The sequence below is a fragment of the Hyperoodon ampullatus genome (genome assembly GCF_949752795.1).
Source record: "Hyperoodon ampullatus genome assembly, chromosome: 2".
Classification (NCBI taxonomy): domain Eukaryota; kingdom Metazoa; phylum Chordata; class Mammalia; order Artiodactyla; family Ziphiidae; genus Hyperoodon; species Hyperoodon ampullatus.
In genome coordinates, this window is record NC_136915.1 from 173,534,900 (window position 1) to 173,553,670 (window position 18,771).

Here is an 18,771-nt window from a genome sequence, read left to right on the forward strand (position 1 = left end):
CTAATGTCAAAGCTGCCTTCAGTACCCTGACTCCCAGTCCACTGCTTACTCCAGTAGAATATGCTCTATATAATATGTGTGAGTACCATATCCTCCTTGAATGTATGGATTTTTTTATAGTTACTTATTATCACATAGCTAATTTCCTGTGAGAAATTGTATGCAAATCGATAGCTTATATCATCAATAACATTTCTGTTATGAATGTAATTAATGATTTGGGCTACAGCACATATAGGGATGTTTAAAACAGTGGTAGGCTTGAGAACTAGAGAGTAAACACAATAAAAGCTTCTCATTTTACTACATACAATAAGATATATTTAGAAGTTCTAATTGTCCATATTAAAAAAAACACCATTAAGTAAGCATCTGATAACTGCTTTGCTAAAAGCACAGTATATTGACTTTTTTTTTTAATATTGACTTCTTGATCATTGGCTGTTGGCTGTAATTAATACTAATTACGCCTTTAAGAGATGTCCAAGATCCCAAATCCTTGACCACCTGTCTATTGCCTTGTTGAGCTTCCAAGAGATATTTGTACAGAGAACATTCCATGTGAGACCAATGCATGCTCTTAATCACTTGCTTGGACTTTGGCCCCAAATCCCTGTCTGGTCGCCTATCCTAGGGAAATGGACTAGACCACGTGTGAGCCTTGGGGAACCTCCTAGCCTTTCATGTTGGCTTAGGCCAAAGGCTAGCCCATCTCTCCTTCAAGATGCCCTTTTCCAATGACCTACTTGGCGCCCACTTGTCTTTCCAAGAGACCTTGCAAGCACCAAACCACTCTTACCGTGTCAGCTGCACAAGATGGAAGACAGAAAGAAGGAAACCCTTCTTGCCAAAACCTAAAACAGAGCTAACTTCAGGACTTCCCTGGCGGTCCAGTGGTTAAGACTACGAGCTTCTACTGCAGGGGGCACGGGTTTGATCCCTGGTTGGGAAACTAAGATCCCACATGCTGCATGGCGTGGCCAAAAAAATAACTAAATAAAAAATAAAACAGAGTTAACCTAGTGGCCCACTCCATGCTTTCTTTTCCTTGGAACGTACTCTGGTACTGATTAACTTTTCAAATGTGGGACCATTACCCATGCAGGAGACATGACTGGGACACATTTTACCACACTGGCCGTGTATAGTTGAGGAGAGCCAAGAAAAATAAAGTGAGCAAAGAGCCCTTTTACCTGACTCCCTAACACCTTGCCCCTGCTGCAGCATCCTCTCCTAGTGCCTTGGAAGAATTTTTTCTTTGACTTTTGTCAGAGCTGCTTTTCTATGGGGTGATTTGATAGAGGAGAGGATCAGTGACCAACTATGACCTTTAGACTCAAAATATAAACCACACACATGGGTAACTTTTTCTCTAATGCACCTCAACAAACTTCAACAGGAAAAGTTGTTTTCTAATGAACCGGAGACCAGACCCCTAGAGGTGTGTTTTCTAATGGTGATGTGTGGCTACAGAGCCTTTGAAGTATTAATATTTTGGCTACATTGGTACAAGTAAAAATATTATGAAGGTAATTTCATCTTTTTTTAAAAAAAAAACTATTTTAATGTGATTACTAGAAAAGCTAAAATTACTGGTCGCTCACATTATATTTCTACTGGACAGAGCTGTTCTAGAAGCATGTCATGCCCATAAGTGAAGTAAGATTCAGTTGCAGGCTTAGGAACCATAGTGACTTTTTGCCATCACAAGCCTCAAAGGAAGCGAGTTTGCTAGTTGTTTCCCAGTGCAACTTGTTTCTTAGCAAGGCTGCACTGTGATAGAGAGAACCTGGTATAGGGCAGAAGTCCTATTACAGCCTTTATATCTATGTGGATATGAGAACAGGATGGAAGCATTCAGCACTTCTTTCTATATAAACCAGGCTAGTTTTTAAAAGGACTAACCTCCTCCCCAACCTCTTCCAGTGTGTTGTTTCCTGCACAGCTCTTTGCTTCTCCGAGCCCCGAGGGGCACCTGTTCTGACACCAGCCCTTAAGCTTCTGTGCCATATCACGCAGAAAGCACTTGGGTCCATACCATGCCAGCTGTGGGTGCCATATGGAAAAGCCATACCATATACATATGTACAGAGTATTTCTGAAGCCAGAAGGAGTGTCGAAGAGTGTATAACTGATCTAGCTTTATCATTTCCTTGCCTTTGAAAACTTTAATCATTGAAATATCTTTAGGCTATAAATAGAATCATGTAGGGAGATAATTCTGAGTTAAAACCAAATATGTACTTTTGTTTTTATATGGACATGGGACTGTGTATGGATGTATGAAAATGTAGGTTGAACGTTTGGATACAGACGGGTTTGACTTTCCAATAATATACGTGGAGTAGGATGTATAAATGAATGGAGATGGTATATGTCAGTCTGCTCAAGCAGGTTTTTTCATATTTGAAGCAGAGATTTCCTCCTTCTATAATAGTTGGAGAGAAATTTCTGTTTCTGCTTCTGCCTGGTTTAGGTGCAAAGTTCTTAGATGGCTGCCAAAGATTGATGGAGCAGGTCATTCTCTTGACTGAGCCCAGCCTTGGTGATGTGCGTCTCATGACACAGACAGCATGGATCAATGGCCCCATGTAGGGATGGTGCTAACTGGAGCTAGGCTTCAGGCTGTGTTTTTCCTCTGGAGTAACCTCTTTACTTCTTCTTTTCCTTCCACTTCTTTTAGGCAGGACAGGGCTGCTTGCTGATCTCTTGCCCAGTTTTGCTGTGGAGATTATGCCAGGTATTCAGTCATTTAACTCTGTATTTGCTTAATTTGCTATCCCTCCATCTGTCTTGCTTCTGCATTAGTTACTAATGGCTCCTTTAGTTTATTTGTACATTTGTCTATATATGTCTGTGGTATTTTCCAGGATGAAATTAAGCCCATTGGAAGAGCCTTCAAATTGTATTTCTTCTGTTACTGGGCCCTAAAAGAATAATGGTAATTAAAACTAGGCTGAGATGGGGACCCAGTCCTCCAGTGTCAGGTATGCAGGCCTTTTCGCAATCTCAGTATCTCAGCTGCACCCAGAGAGCTATAAGTACCCTTAACGAGTGGTTATTAATCTGCATTCCTTATTCCCTAAGTTTTATGTTGACCCATTCATTAGTGTACAACCATGTTACTCTGAATTGCCTTTTCTAACTTTATCAAAACATTTTTTCAAACTTTATGAAAGCTATGCACCCCCTCCTCCCTTGTAAAGTCCACATTTAGAGATCTACATTGCTTTGTATACAATTTCAGGGGCTTCTTGGCCCCCTAAGTCCCTGGGGTCCATGGACCCTATGTCAAGGACACCTGCACTGAATGTACACCTCTGTCTTTTTATGTAGCTTCTGTTGAACATACCAGCTAGACAAGCCAACATCAGTTTGATGCTGCACTATAGCCCATCATGGAAGGAGGATTAGAGAGAAACAAGAATGAACTATGGGAGAGAACATATCCAAAGGCCGGGAATAGGAAAGGATATGAGTCAGCCTTGCTTTGGAGAGCTTCTGCCAAAGGGTTAAGAGCTGCTTAATAATTGAGAGCAAAAGAGAGAAACAAAATAATCCTGGCGATTGGTTTTGACTTGATTCAGGTTTTAAGAAGCATCCAGAGTCTTCACAGTTGAGCTTCACTAATTATTCTTCCGTGAATTCTCCTGATCCTTTCCCATTAGCTGGCCAACCCAAATACAGACATTCTTTTTACTGATGTTGATCCCAAGGACGCAAATAGATATTTCTTTGTAATCCACCTTATCCAGAGTTCCATCAATTTGTATGCATTTGCTCATCACAAAAAAACAAGGTTACACTGCATTGCTTCATACAGATGTTATATCCCACAGTCCCAAGGAAAAGTTACTGTATTTTTCATATCTGGTCCTGGTCTCCTGAATTTCTCTCCCTTTTGACTCCAAGAATCCTTTCATGGATAACATTCTTTGTTTCTCCAAGGTAACCTGCCAGTCTTTTATCCATAACTGCCTGACCCAAGTTGTAGCCACCATACCACACATCTCATCTAATCCTCAGGGCCCATATCTATCTCAGGCCGCATTGTGTTATTATGTTAGTGCTAAGGCACAGGCCAAAGCCCTCATCTATCTACTGTCCTCCGCAAGAATGCTCTCCAGAACATTCTAGCTGGGTACAAGGCCTTCTCACTTCCTGAATAGAGGGTGACCTGGTTATTTTGAATGTATTTCTGAATGGGTGAGTGAGGAGGACCATTCAGGAAATGTAAGTTGTTTGTTTCCTCTCTGAGGAAATTATGTTCTAAACAAAGGTCAAATAACTTCATCATTATCACAAAACCCTTTATGTAACCAAAATATCCTATTCTCAAGCTCCAACTAAATGTTCCATTTCACTGAAGGAATATTTAATAACTAAAATTCAAACAAAACGTGTACTTGAAGTTGATTGCAAAGGGATTTTTGGGAGATGGTTTTCAATCAAAATGAATTGCTTTAATCTTTTGCTTTGAAAGGAAATCATGGCTCATTCCAGTCCGTCCCAGGCCCCCAGTGGGACATTGGATCCTATAGCCAAGTCCCAAAAGCATGACATCAGGTCACTCCAGGGCCACAGTCATTTTTATCTAAGCCAGGTGGATTTGTTTCCTTTCTCTTAATCTCTTGGATGGGCAAATGAATTAAATGCACGTTCAGCCTCTGGCAGAGCAGGGAAAATAGCAGACGTTAACAAACATGGTCAGATATACACATGAGCGCCTTCCCAGTCATCACGGTCCTGAGCCACTTTCGTCTGTGGTTATGCTGGCTGTGTCACATGGTCAACTGGAGTGTGATCAAACCATTCTTGGGGAACAGGGACAGTATCTTCTCTTCGGAGCCTATGTCTCTAGTTTTCTTTAGCAAAGGGTTTTGGTCTCAGCCCTGATGCTGAGTACAGGAAAGATGTTAAGAGGCAGTCAGTAGGGAAAGCGGATGAATACACAAGGGACATGGACCACCTAAATATGTTCTGATTTAGACCATATAGACATAGAGAACTTTTTCTCGGGACTTACACTTTTAGGGACAAGATTAACTTGGCTACAAAACATACGAATTCACAGAACCCACCATTTTATAGCTCAGGAAGCAAAGCTCCCCTCTACCTAGCCAGGGATCTCTGCTCTTGTCCCATACGTGTTCTGACACTACAGTTGGTAAGGTAAGCCCTTTTTCCAGGAAGGGGCCCTAAAACTCCCCCATCACTTTGTACTTGTCCTTATGTGTGCTCAGTATGACCCCGGTAACCTTCCTTGCTCTCCATGCCCCAGCCCTGGGAGGGTCTGCACTTCTCACTCTCAGAGTTCCTCCTTAGTCTGGGGGCTCTGTGCCCTGTTACGAGATACTGTCTTCCAGGTCCCTCCCACTCACTCATCTCACAGGGAGACACTGATGAGAGGTGCCTGTCCCGGCAGGGGGCCGCCTCGAGTGTGGGTTTCTCTGTGCATCCTTCCAGAGTGGGTGTTTGTTGGCCTGGTGATCCTGGGAGTCTTCCTCTTCTTCGTCCTGGTGGGGATCTGCTGGTGCCAGTGCTGCCCTCACAGCTGCTGTTGCTACATCCGCTGCCCATGTTGCCCAGATTCCTGCTGCTGCCCGCAGGCCTGTGAGTAAAGTGATGAGTGTGGAGATGTAGAGTGATCAAAAGAAATGTCACCTTTCCATCAGACAGCTATGTGCCCTGAGCGCCTTCTCCACCGCCTTTCCTTCCACCCCAAAAGCGATCGTTCCAGACTCTCCTCTGCTGGGAGCCCCCAGCTTCCCAAGATGACCATTCTTGTTTGCCTTCTCACCTACAGGCACCTCTCCATGCTTCTGATTTACACCTATCACCCCTGCATTTGGAATCCTCACTGACACTATTGCTGAAAGGAAGGGCAGGTTCAGGATGGTGAGGTTGCGGGGTAAGGCTTTTGCCCTCTCCTCGGGCATCCAAACTAGAGAAAACCTTCTCTGGTCACGCCTTGTGCGTGCAGAGAACTCCTCTTTTCTACCAACAGCGTGTGCAAACCACAGCCTTTGGGTCCCATCGAGACACCGTTGAGTTGTATTTACTCCTATGACAGAATGGTCCACAAAGGAACTAGTCCTCCTTTGGGGATTCACAATTTTACCTCCCTGGCCAAGCCCATATAGGCAGTAAGTTTGGCACCCTGCCATAAACATCTTGAAGGACACAATGTGTATCTTTCATATCCTTAGGAACACAACAGTTTGCACGCAAAGGAGTCAGATTGTTTGCTCTGCGTTTGAGCTCATAGAGCGGGGCCGTGTGTCAGCACATAGCTGGCTTTGCCTCTCTAGAAGAGGTTAGGAGCCTCCTGGAAGCAGCTCTGGGCAGCCCCAGTGCTCGGCCTCCTCCAGAGGGGCTGAGGCAGCCTACAGCAACATGGTTAAGAGTGGGCTGCTGCTGTCACAGGGGAGGCTGCTGTGACAGCTCCCAGCACTGCTAAATTACTCAGTTGCCAGGTACTACTAAACACTGTAATTCCTTATGTCATCGCTGGAGGAGTCCAAGAGAGTGGGGGAGAGGGGTTCCAATGAATCAATTCAGGACTAGTAGAACACACACACACACGCACACACACACACGCCCGCGCATACATCCAGGAGCTCCCTTAAGCACACCCTCAGGAATTTTTGGTGTGAGGGTTGTGGAGGGTGGGATGATGTAATCTCTCTTGCTCTTCATCTCCCTCCACAGTGTATGAAGCAGGGAAAGCAGCAAAGGCCGGGTACCCTCCCTCTGTCTCCGGTGTCCCCGGCCCTTACTCCATCCCCTCTGTCCCCTTGGGAGGAGCCCCCGCATCTGGCGTGCTGATGGACAAGCCGCATCCGCCTCCCCTGGCACCAAGTGACTCCACTGGAGGAAGCCACAGTGGTAAATCTAGTTCCCGACCGCCCTGCCCCATGCTCCTGTCCGGCTTCCACTCTGGTTCCTTGCTGATGAGAACCATCAGTTCGGTGACGCTTCTTTGGACAATGATTATCTCCACTCTGGAAATGGGAGCCTGCCAGCTGTATCAGATATCTCCTGGAATGCATGCCAGGCTTTCCAAGGGCTGCAGGACATAGCTGCCCCTTGCTTTCTTCCCAGGCTCCTCAATAACTAAAATTATAAGAAAAAGAGGCAAGGTGTACCCATTGCATGTTGGTCATTCAATGAATAAATAGTTATCTCTTCCCTCCCTAGTGCTCAGGACTCTACCACGTACTATGAGGAACGCTCAGAAGTGTAGGACAAGGTTTGTCTAACAAGCAGTGTGGCCCAGCCAGGGAAAGAAAATGGACCTTTAGTGGGACAATTAGGTGCTAAAGCGTATGGTACTGGGAGTTCAAAGGAGAAAGAGCTGGGATGGTTACAAAGTCTTCAGGGAAGAGGGGAGATTAGAGGTGGGCCTAGAGGAATGAGAAGGATTAGGAAAGCAGAGACACACACAGGCCAGCATGGTGGAAGCCCAGAGCTACAAGAACACAGTGTGTGTATCTGACAGTGTCTAGCTTGTCTGTCTGACTGGAAGACAGTGGAAGAATATGGCGGATCCAGATTAGGGAGGGCCTTGAAACCCCTCCCAGAAGAGCTGGGGCTTGGTGCCGTAGCAAATGAGATCCACTGCAGGCAGGTTCCTGAGTGGAGAGGTGACATGTTGACAAAGCAAGTGGTAAGTAGGAGAGAGTAGAATCAGAGACCTTGAGCTGAGGTGTGGCTGAAGTGGGACATGTGAGTGTCTGGATTATGATGGAGACAATGGGCGTTGAAATGAGTGGATGAATCTGAGAGATGCTTTGAAAGAGCGAGCAGTTAGATGTTAGGAGGCTTCAAAATGAGCCCAGTTGTCTAGTGGTGCATCTTCTAGACAGAAATGAGATAACTGGTAAGGAGAGTTTATCTGGATGAAGATTAGCCCCTTTGAGGGCATGATGAATTCGAGGTTATAGGCAGGGGTAGAGGAGTATAGAGACATTAAAATGTAGCCTTCCTGGAGGCATCTGAACAGGACTACAGAGTAGTAAAGTTTAGAACTGTGTATGTAGTATGTTTAGGAGGTGATTTTTATTTATTTATTTATTTTATTATTATTATTTTTTTTTGCTGTACGCGGGCCTCTCACTCTTGTGGCCTCTCCCGTTGCAGAGCACAGGCTCTGGACGCGCAGGCTCAGCGGCCATGGCTCACGGGCCCAGCCGCTCCGCGGCATGTGGGATCCTCCCGGACCGGGGCACGAACCCGCGTCCCCTGCATCGGCAGGCGGACTCTCAACCACTGCGCCACCAGGGAAGTCCTAGGAGGTGATTTTTAAATCCCTAGGTGTAAGTGAGCCACTAGGGTTGATGAAACAGACATTTCTCCCCTGGAGGTATCTGGACGGCCTTCAGTGGGGAGCAGTTCATTTAATGAACTGTCAGTGCTCCACCCTGGAAGGAGTGGATATCCTCTGTGAGTAACTGGTATTTGTGTTTCTTCTCTCTCAGGATCTATTAGCAGGATTCTGACGTCTGAGACTGGGAATGAGTCACAGACTGAGAAGTAAAAGTTAATGATCAAGGACACACAGGGTATTAGAGAGATAAAGACAATACAGTCCATTTCCCCGAAGGATGGAGTGGGCAAAAGAGGCATTAATAGGACTTGTCTCATGCTCTGTTTGCAGCTTGCCTTTTCCCCCCAATCTTCTGTCTCCTTCCTTCCCGTCAGAACCCTCTCCCTCTTACTTTTGATTGAATGGATTCTCATAATAAAATGACTCGTATTCATAGAATGGCAAATGCTTCTTCTCTCCTGTTTTCAACCTGTTTCCAGTTCCTGCTTTTGCATGCAGTTCAGTCCTTTTGGCTCCATCCTGCCATACTAACCAACTGCAATTAGAAGTGGCTTAAAAAATAGGAAAAAAAATGATTTCACATAGCAGGAAATTCCAAGGTAAGGTGGTTCTGGGGCTGGTTAATGGAACAGTTCAGGTGGCATCACTGAAGGACCTAGTTCCTTCCATCTTGTGTTCTGGCATCCCGAGTGCATCATCTGTCCTCCCGGGCTGGCTCCCCTCCAGATTCCATAATGACTGCCACAGTCCCAGATACTAAATGCATTCAGAGATGGAAAAGTTATGCTCCTTCCTTGTGCTCCTTTTCTCAAGAGTGAGGAAAACTTTTCCAGAAGCCTCTTCCCCTTCCAGCAGACTTCTCCTTGTAATTTGATTGGCAAGAATTGTGTCCTGTCTCCATTCCTAAACCAGATTGGCTCGGACCAACCAAGACTCATCTCTTAGGCCAAAACACCTATTCACCTTGGAAATGAACAAAGTCAGGATTCTGTTAGCAGGGGGAAAGGGGAGAATGCACAACCAGTGCTGGCCAAGCTAGTCTGGCTCATGTTATCATTTTCTGGCTCGTTGAGTCAGGAGTGAGTTCTTCATGATCCTCACTGGGCACATTTCTGTACTCATGGTCCCATGGCCAGAACTACTGATGGCCTTTGGCTATTTCTCCTTTAAGAAAAATGGCTTAAGCCACTGTTCCATGTAGATTGTTCTTTAAAGAATGTTAAAAGTGTTAAGAAATGCTGATTTATAAAGATGTAAATTTAGCCTATTTTTTTATTTTTATGCTACTTCAATTTTAGGGTAATCATCTAGCAACAGTAATTTTTCAGATTACATTTGTACACAGTACTCTTTTGAACACTCTGTGTAGTTGAAAAGGCATCTTTGATGAGCTACGTATAGTATAGCCAGTTAGTTACCGAATGGGCAAGAGATACAAGGCACCCTGATTCCTTCTCCCATTCTTCATAGCAGTTACCTGCTATGTTTGTTTGTTACCTCTGTTACAAAAAAAGATGACTGTCTCCTCCTGTCCTGCTCTGGAGCCATCCCCTTCAGCTTTGTCAAGGTTCTCTCTTTGCTGAATCTCCATACCCCACCCCATGCCCACCTCACGTCTTAAGCCTTTCCTTCCTATCAGCATTCAAAACACACTCAGATCTCTCCCATTAAAATACAACAATTTGCAAAAACCCTATAGTCCTCTGATGCTACTTCCCTATCCACTTTACCCTCTTCATGGCCAAACTCCTTGATACAGTTTTGAATCTTTAATGTCTCCATTTCCTCTCCTCAACTAACTCCTGTCTTGCTATTGCTTTCACCACTCCAAAGACCAGCGCTTGCCAAGATCACCTTATTGCTAACTCTAATGGATGCTTCTCAAAGCTTGCCCCCTTGACTTCTCAAAAGCACTTGCCACCCCTGACAACGCACTCATATTTCTTTGCCCTCCTCAACACTGTACTCTGTAGTTTTTCCAACCATTTTCACTATATGCTGGCTGTTCTTTCTCTACACATCCCCCAGATGCTGGTGTTCCTGTTTGTGCAGGGTCCTCTCTCTGGGAAATCATATCTAGTCCATGGCCTCAGTCATCATCTATATGCTGATGACTGCCAGTCTTTATCTCCATCCTCCTGTTCCTCAGTCCCATATATCCACCTGCCTTCTGGACATATCCACCTTAATGTATTACAGGTATTTCCAGCTCAACATCTATCTAGGAAATGGAATTAATCTGCTGTTTCTCAACCTCAAACCAACTCCTACATTTCTTATTTTCAGTGGATGGCACTGTTATCTACTTAGTAGCCCAAATCAGAAGCAGGGACTTGATCCTTATCTCTTCCTCTCCCTCACTTCTCTCATCCAACTGGTCACCAAGTCCTTCAGATTGGACCTCAAAATAACCTTGAATTGGTCCATCTCTACTCAACTATCCTAGTCATTGCCACCATCATCTCCCACCTTGATTAATGCAATTATCTTTTCCCTTGCTTGAATCCATTTTATTTTCACATCTACCTGGTCTCCACTCATCCTTCTTGCAAAAGAATTGAGTAGGCAAGTAGGGTTCTGAAATGTCATTTTTCAAACTAATAAGGATATGTGTCTATATATATGCCTACTGTATGTATACAGAGAATATGCAAATTTTAAGCATCACTTCTCCCACAACTGAGCTGCTGTCACCCTGGGGGTGGAATCTGGCAGCTGTTCCATTATCCATAAACAGCCTTCCTTAGCTTATTAAGATAGGACAGGAAGAACAAGGCTATATCCATGGATATCTACCTTACAGACTTCTTTTGCAAGTTTTACAAATTGGATTTGGCTTTAAAGGGGAAATTAGCTGAAAAATAGTTGAGCCTTAATTGGGTCAGAAGTATCAACTCAAATCTTTTAACAATAAGAATTTTTGAAATTATAGTTTGGCATCAAAATGAATATCCCAATAGTCCCTCTCCAGTAAAAATCAAAGTTGGCAAGGCTAATAAATTAGAGGAGCTGAAGTATGAAAATCCACACCAACCAAAGGACTTGCACCAGACTGAACTTCAAAAGAGAAATAAATCATCCATCGACCCTACACTGAAATATCACCAGGAAAAAAGTCATTTTCCAAAAAATGCTGGTCTTTGGACAATAATGTAGGACATTTCTTATAAAAATATCACCACACATCAGAGAGTTCTCTGATCTTCAGACAAATTACAGATAAAAATTTGGCTTGACACCATTCTATTTGTTTTCAAATCAAGAAAAATTTAATGAATGCATACAAATTTTCTCTCAAGGAGTTTACGGTCCAGCAGAGTGGTTTCTGGGGGCTTGTAAATGGAAATCAAATGGGTGAAAAATAGAAAGGAGCATATGATAAGACTGTTCTCTGATGCCAGCTCAGAGAAGGAAAAGTCTCATCTGCTTGGAGAGATCAAGAAAGGTTTTCTGTGCTCCTGAGCATATACGTGACACAGAGCCAGGTTCTACCATGATGAGAGAATTAGTTATAGTGTGTCACCCATCGAATATACAGCTTTCAATTAAAAAAAGGAAAACCAACACCTCTTAAAGGGAGAAGTGCCTAGCTTTTTAGCTACTGAAACCAAGCGGATGATGCCTCTAAAGTCTAAACATCAGTACTCTGCCTCTGTCCTTTTTGACAAAGTAGAGGGATTAAGATTTCTGAAGTCACGAGCTGGTGTGACTGAGAAATCAAAGCTGAAAGTATCTAGTACAGTGCCAGTACTGAAAGGCGAAGCTGCCATTGTCATTTGAGGCTGTGAATAGTTACTGTAACTTTTCAGGGGCATGATAACTTATGCATACATGATCAAATCTGTCTCATAATGAGGAGTGCAATTTGTTATAATGACACAGAAAGCAATCTAAGCGCCGGTCCAAGTTGCAGTTAAGGGAGCAGTTTCCAGCTGTTGCTCAGGATGGCAGCGATCTCTCATTGCCAGGGGACAGCTGGTACATTGTTCCCTATAGCAATACTCTTCCCCCCTTTATCTCAGTATTACTGAATGTTTGCCATACAGTGCTTCACATATTAAGAACACCTAGATAAAGCCACAGCTGCAGGTAGAGTAGACCCTTCCCTAATGCCTATAAACATGCTCATTTTCTTTTCTAAAAAATAATCATCAATAAAACAACAAATCTTACCTAAACCTTGCTGCTCCCTCAAGCTACCATTCAAGCCTTTCCCTTCCTGGTGAAAATTCTCCAACAAACCCATCACATGGCCTTTTCTGCCTTATTTTGTAATTCTTTGTAATTTTTTATTCCTGATTTTCATTCATTCATTCATACAAACACATGTGTTTTGAGTGTCTGCAATGTGTCAGGTTCTATGCTAGGTGCTCAGGATGCAGAGATAAACAGAGAGAACTGGTCCTTGACCTCAGGAAGTTTACAATCTAGACGGGGAAACTACTGAAAATACTCTTTCTAAAGAAAGCATTAACCCTACCCCCAGCCCCAGGCTGGCACCAAGTCAGCTCAAGCAAACATTTAAGTGCATACTATGTATAGAGCACCATCCTGGGCTTTACACTGAGCTAGAATGATAAGCATTCTTTTCCCTCAAGAATCTTTGGGAAGATTAGACATTTATACAAATCATTTGAAACCAATGAGAATATATTAAGGGCCATGATGAGAGTTCAAGGTAAATGATTTGTAAGTTAGGAGTGGGATAGAGAGAGAAGGGAAAGAACTTTTCTAGATAGAGAAAAAGAAAGCCTTTTGGATGAGGTGTCATTTGAGCTGCCCCTAATAATTACAGAGAACTCAAAGTACTCCACTGATTTGGTATTTGTTGTCTCCTTTCTTTTTTCTTTTTCTTTTTGGTTTATATATTTGTCTTTTCCCTATGAGATTATTTAAAAGGTGAAAAGTATTAGCTGTATCTTACAGACATGAAAACTGAGTCCTGGATAGGTCACCACTTATATGAGGTCCCTCAGTAAATCCAGCGGCATGCCTACAAGATGCCCAGTTCCCCATTTCCCAGCCCTGTGTTTCATCCATCAGACATAACTGCCTCAGAACAGACATAGCAGTTCCGTGGGATAATTGCATTTTATGTGAACTGTCTGTACTATGTAAACACCTCTGCAGAGATGGAAGAGTGTGTAGCTTGATAAATAAAATCATTTCTGCTAATAATTGCTTCTGCGTAGGGATTATGGATCTAACCTCCAGGAGAAGGTGTACTAAAAAGCGTGTGCTGAGATTCGTTAATTTTTTTTTAAGTAATTCCACAATTGGAGCTGAATGTGGACTGCCCATCCTGTTCTCATATAGAAAACCAGTGCACCTGCAAATGGATGTGTGGGCGTCTTCCCAGTCTTCAATGCCAGGGCTGTGATTAGAGTCTGTGGAAGATGATATTTTAATCTTCCATGTACATGCTTGTGTGTGGGGCTCTGTCCACAGCCAGGGTAACATGACCAGAGTGCAGAAAGCAGGATTTACTCCAGAGGTGCATGCAGTCATATGGTTTCTTTATGGTATTTGCCCTACGCTGGGAACAGAGAATATTGGAGGTGGGTCATTTGCTTCCATCCCACTGTACAGTCCTGACGGGCTGTAAGGTAGGACCGTGCCTCAGATGACACTGCCTATGGCACACCTAAGAACATTTTCTACTCTGGGCTCTTCCTTTTTGTCTTCCCCTCCTATCTCTCCATACTGTCTCTGCTCCTAGACTCCAGAGAGGCAAGATGCCCAGTATGGTTGGGCTTCAGTCAGACTACAAGGTTCCAGTCCCAGAAGTACCACTTATTCCTGAGCAAGTTATAAAACCTCTCTGAGCCAAAGTGTCCTCAACCATGAAATGTGGCTACTAACAGTTAACTTCCTTACGTAGTTGTGAGGAATCAATGTCCATGTAGAGCATTTAGCACAGTACCTCGCACATTTCAGTGCCCAGTTAAGTGTTGTCTATTACCCTTATTGTTCTGTTCCCATCCCATTCCTTTCACCCTTTCTTGTTTTCTCTTTCTCTTATCTGTGAAGATTGGACCTGCCCGCGTCTGGTCACCCTTGGGGCTGGTATTGGACTCGACTGATGCTTAAGTGACATGGGGCTTCAACAGCCTTTGTCCCTGACAATATGAGTGATGGGAATGTAGGAGATGGTATTATCTCTCATGCTTTAGTTTTGTTTTTTATTAAGCCCTGAAAATAACACCTGCCTGTAACCACCTAGCAGCAGGTTGAATTAATCATGTCAAAAATATGGTAATCCCTTTCCTAAGAGGAAAATGCTAAAGAGATAATAATGGAACCATAATTAGTAATCCGTGTATTTTGCATTTTATTTTGTATTAATGTGTATAAAGCCTATAATCTAATATTAGCTCTTATGCGTCACCTAGTTATGGAATTTTTGCACAATCTCCCAAGCAACTAGAGGCTTTTAGGCCACCTGTGTCAAGGTCCCTGACGTTTGGGTATCTGTTTTAAAGCTACGTGTGCTTCCACCAGGTGAAGGTATGATCCTCAGACTGTAGAGTGATCTGCGGCCCTAGTCTAGAAAGTGGTCTTTTTCTAGTGTGAGTGTCCTCCCCCAAACTTTGAGAAGATGAGCTTTAAGTAGAGCTGTAAGAGGTCAGGAGGTAGGAAGCAGAGGTTAACAAATGACTAAAAATATACTGTAATAGAATTTTGTTGTTGACCTGCCAATCCTCCATTCTAATGGAACCATCTGATAAAGGGGATCTCGTGTATGGTTCCATATATAGAACTACAGGTTACTATTTCTGGGTGATTTCAAAAAGAGTTGTTATTAGTGGGACCCATGTTTTCTACTTGGTAAAATAAATGGAAGCTGCCTTCTCCTGATTTTTTTCACCTCACCTTCTTGTCTGTTTCTCAACAGTTCGCAAAGGTTACCGGATCCAAGCTGACAAAGAGAGAGACTCCATGAAGGTCCTATACTATGTCGAGAAGGAGCTGGCTCAGTTTGATCCAGCCAGAAGGATGAGAGGCAGATGTGAGCATCTGTTAGTTTTACGTGATCTGTGCATCGTGCTAAAGGGGATTTGGGGGTGACCATACGTGGGCAGGCCTGAGCTTTCAGGGTCAGAACTAGTAGGGGTGCTGGTGATACCACCCTAAAGAAAGTAGCTTTGAGTACATAGAGGAAAGAAAAAAGGGATTCTGGTATGAAGACTAGAGCAATCCCAGGGAACTATATTCAATATCCTGTAATAAACCATAATAGAATAAAAAAAAAAAAGAATAGAGCAATCATGTACCATCTTGGTTCCTGCTGTGTCTCTCCATGGGGCAGTCAGTACTGCTGGGGCCGTGCAATCCTGGGGTTGGAAATATTTTATTAAAACAGCCTTTCTCTACTACTCCCTTTAAAATATATTCAAAATAATGACTTAGGATGTGGAAGCTTGAGTATCAGTTTTTTCCAACATGAAAGGCCCTAGCATTGAATGACAGTCCAGCTGCCCGACTTGCCGTATCAGTGAAAGTGAAAGAGCAAGTCTGCCAAAGAAATCTCGTAAAAAAGAGGCCTACATTCCTTTGAGATGCCCAGCAGCAGAGGCTGAGGGGCAAGCAAAGAGACTGCCCCCCTAGTCAAAAGAAGGTTTTAATTACTGAGTCTGTAGGTGTCAGGGCCCCAACCCTTAACTCACCCACAGCCCTTGGAGACTTTGCAGCTGATTCTTGACTTGGATTCCAAATTACCATCTATCATGAGAGGCAACACAGGGCAGGTCTGACACGGACAGGCTAATTATCAGAGGGTGCTGGCAGGCCTGGGAGTGAGGTCACTACGTTTCTCTCTTTGAACCCTCCTCGCCTTGGAATCAACGAGAGACTTGATGGCATTGTTGGGGAAACAGTCCCAGACTAGAGGAGCTTTATTCAGATTAAAGACAACATATTCCTCCCAGTTTGCAATTCTAATTTCATCCTGTCTGAGTTGCATCCATTGCTGCCTCCACCCACCACACTGGTTATAAAAAGACCATCTCCAGATTGGAATGTCAGGAATGCAGATGTCACTGCACTTGACAAGCTAGTTGTAACAGTGTTGTCATGGATCCCTGTAAGGGGACAGAGACAGAGATAGTCAGAGATCAAGGAGAAAGAGCCCATGGAGGAAATCTGTGAATCTCACACACACAGAAAAAGTGAAAAACGGAGGTTGAAAATAAAGGGTGGATCCCAGTTTAGGTGATGTCTTCTGTCTGCCTGGATTAAAGTGGTCTCCAAGGGCTGGCTGGCCATAAGGTAATGACCAAGGAATCTTAGAGTCCAAGGGATGGCCTGGGTCGACAGATGAGGAAACAGAAGCCGAGAGGGTTGAAGTGATAGGATCAGGACTAGAACCCAGCTCTTCTGATTCCCGTCCTGTGCCCTTTTGTTAAACTAGAAACTTTGGAGCCAACTGTGGATGGTGCCATAGCTGCAGCGGCAGTTTCTAGTCAAAGACCACAGCCTTCTAACTCATAGGACTTTAGGATGTTGGAGCTGGAAGAGACTGAGGCTGTTGAATCTACCTCCCTCATTTTACGGAAGAGGCAAGGGAGGCAGAGAGGGAAAGTAACCAGTGCCAGTGCTCAGTGTCGGGGCCAGAACTGGAGCCCGGCACTCCTGTACCTGCAGGTTGACATTACCATAACTGCACAGAGATGAAGTAGGAATCTAGTTCTCTTTAGTTTGAGAGCTTCTATTCCTGAAGAGTAAAGTAAACCCTGGGGTGGATCATGGACACAGGACACTCTTGAAGATCTCATCATAAAATGAGTCTCTTAGTTTCAGGTGCGGCAAGGGAGTAATAGATTCTGTAAGAAATAGGAGTTTCAGGGTCAGGCCCATGAATTTCCCAGCCAGTGTGATCCTCATTCGCCTGCCCGTTGTAAACAGGGGGTGGCTCTTAGGATATTTCAGTCTGGAATCAGGAAACTACAGCTCCCAGGGCACATATGTTCCACCTCCTGTTTTTGCAAGTAAATTTTCTTGGAACACAGCCATGCCAATCCACTTCTGTATTACTTATGACTCCTTTCATGTTGCAATGGCAGAGTTGAATAGTTGTGACAGTATGGCTTGCAAAGCCTACAATATTTACTATCTGGCCCTTTACAGAAAAAGTTTGCCTATCCTGCTCTAGAGTTCCATTATTAGGTGTCTGTGAAGTGGGGAATGTTGATGTTCATACTCACTGTGGCAGAAACTTTAGAGCAGCACACAGCCCGGACTATCCATCATATGAATGGTGAAACAAAGCTAGCCCTTAGTATCTGGAGAAATGAAAACTGTCCATTATTCCCTGAAGTTTAAGGAAAGGTCTGAATAAATAATGTCACTTTTCAGTAAGCACACTTGGTGCATTTTAAGGCTCTCTTCTGTATGGTTCCTGGGAGATTGGAGTCTGCTAGGATCATAAGAAAAGAACGGCTCTAGATTTGATTAATCAATAGGATCTGAGTTGTTTTCCTTTAAAATAGGCACAGACTAGTCCATTCTCCTTACGGGGCAGAAGAGGCTTATAATTAGATTCTAATTCAAAACCAGCTGATCACATGACCGAACTGAACGGCATTCCTGGTCAGCCTTGTGTCCTGGTAAAACACGACAAGGAGGCTGTGTTTATGCTGTGGGGGGAGACCCTCCCTTCCCTTCATGGGTGGGAACCAGCAAAAATTCTCTGCTCCTCTAAGGACCATTGGGGATATAGGGAGGAGACGAGGTAGAGGGGAAACTGAGACACACATTTGTGCTTCCCACATCTGATCTCGGTTTACCTCTTGCTCAGCAGCGAGGCCCTACACCTTATAAATGTTGATTTTGATAACAGTTTGAAGTTCAAAGGATTTTTGGAAAACGAATGGATTCAGTTACATTACAAATAGATTCGCTAGATTTATTTTTTAAATAATGTGAAATTCAACCCATTTCAAAGTTTTATAAATAAATAGTTTCTTTTTTCTTTTGTTTCTTTCCAGACCGTGACTCTCTGGTCCTTATTCACAAGTGCTTTTGTCAAAAGCTACTTAGGCCACCCTAGGAAATGAGAAGGCTGTGACCATCCCCTCCCTCTTTACATTTTTGGGCTAGGACCAGAGTATAAGTGGAGGCCCAGAAGCCCTAAGTGCAGCCCAACCTTCCCCTTTCCTTTCCGCACCTCCAAACAGCTGCCCTGGCCACCCATGGCCCCATACTCTTTGGGGGAGTGGAAGAGGTCTACTCAGGCCCTGGAAATGGACTTGGTATTGTTTGGGGAAGATAGTCTAGGTTCCTGGATGAACATCCAGAAGGGGGGTGGATGGCCACTAGGTGTGTACACCCCCTTGGCCCTGTGGACTCCTCACTCTGTGGGGAGGGGCACAACTGCAGGAAGCTGGAATGGGGTGCGTCTAAAGCGGGGGTGTAGCACTGACTCCGAAGGCCCCATCTGGGGA

At 44.0% G+C, this 18,771-nt stretch overlaps 1 protein-coding gene across 1 annotated transcript in view; it reads left to right on the forward strand.

Annotated features, from left to right (window-relative positions):
• Positions 1–18,771, forward strand: part of ILDR2 (immunoglobulin like domain containing receptor 2) — a gene marked incomplete at both ends in the record, with an annotated part of 53,155 nt that overhangs the window by 30,392 nt on the left and 3,992 nt on the right. The window contains 4 exon segments of the mRNA XM_079697028.1: positions 2,688–2,740; positions 5,467–5,613; positions 6,712–6,888; positions 15,225–15,338. Of these exon segments, the coding sequence (XP_079553154.1) occupies positions 2,688–2,740; positions 5,467–5,613; positions 6,712–6,888; positions 15,225–15,338 (491 nt within the window).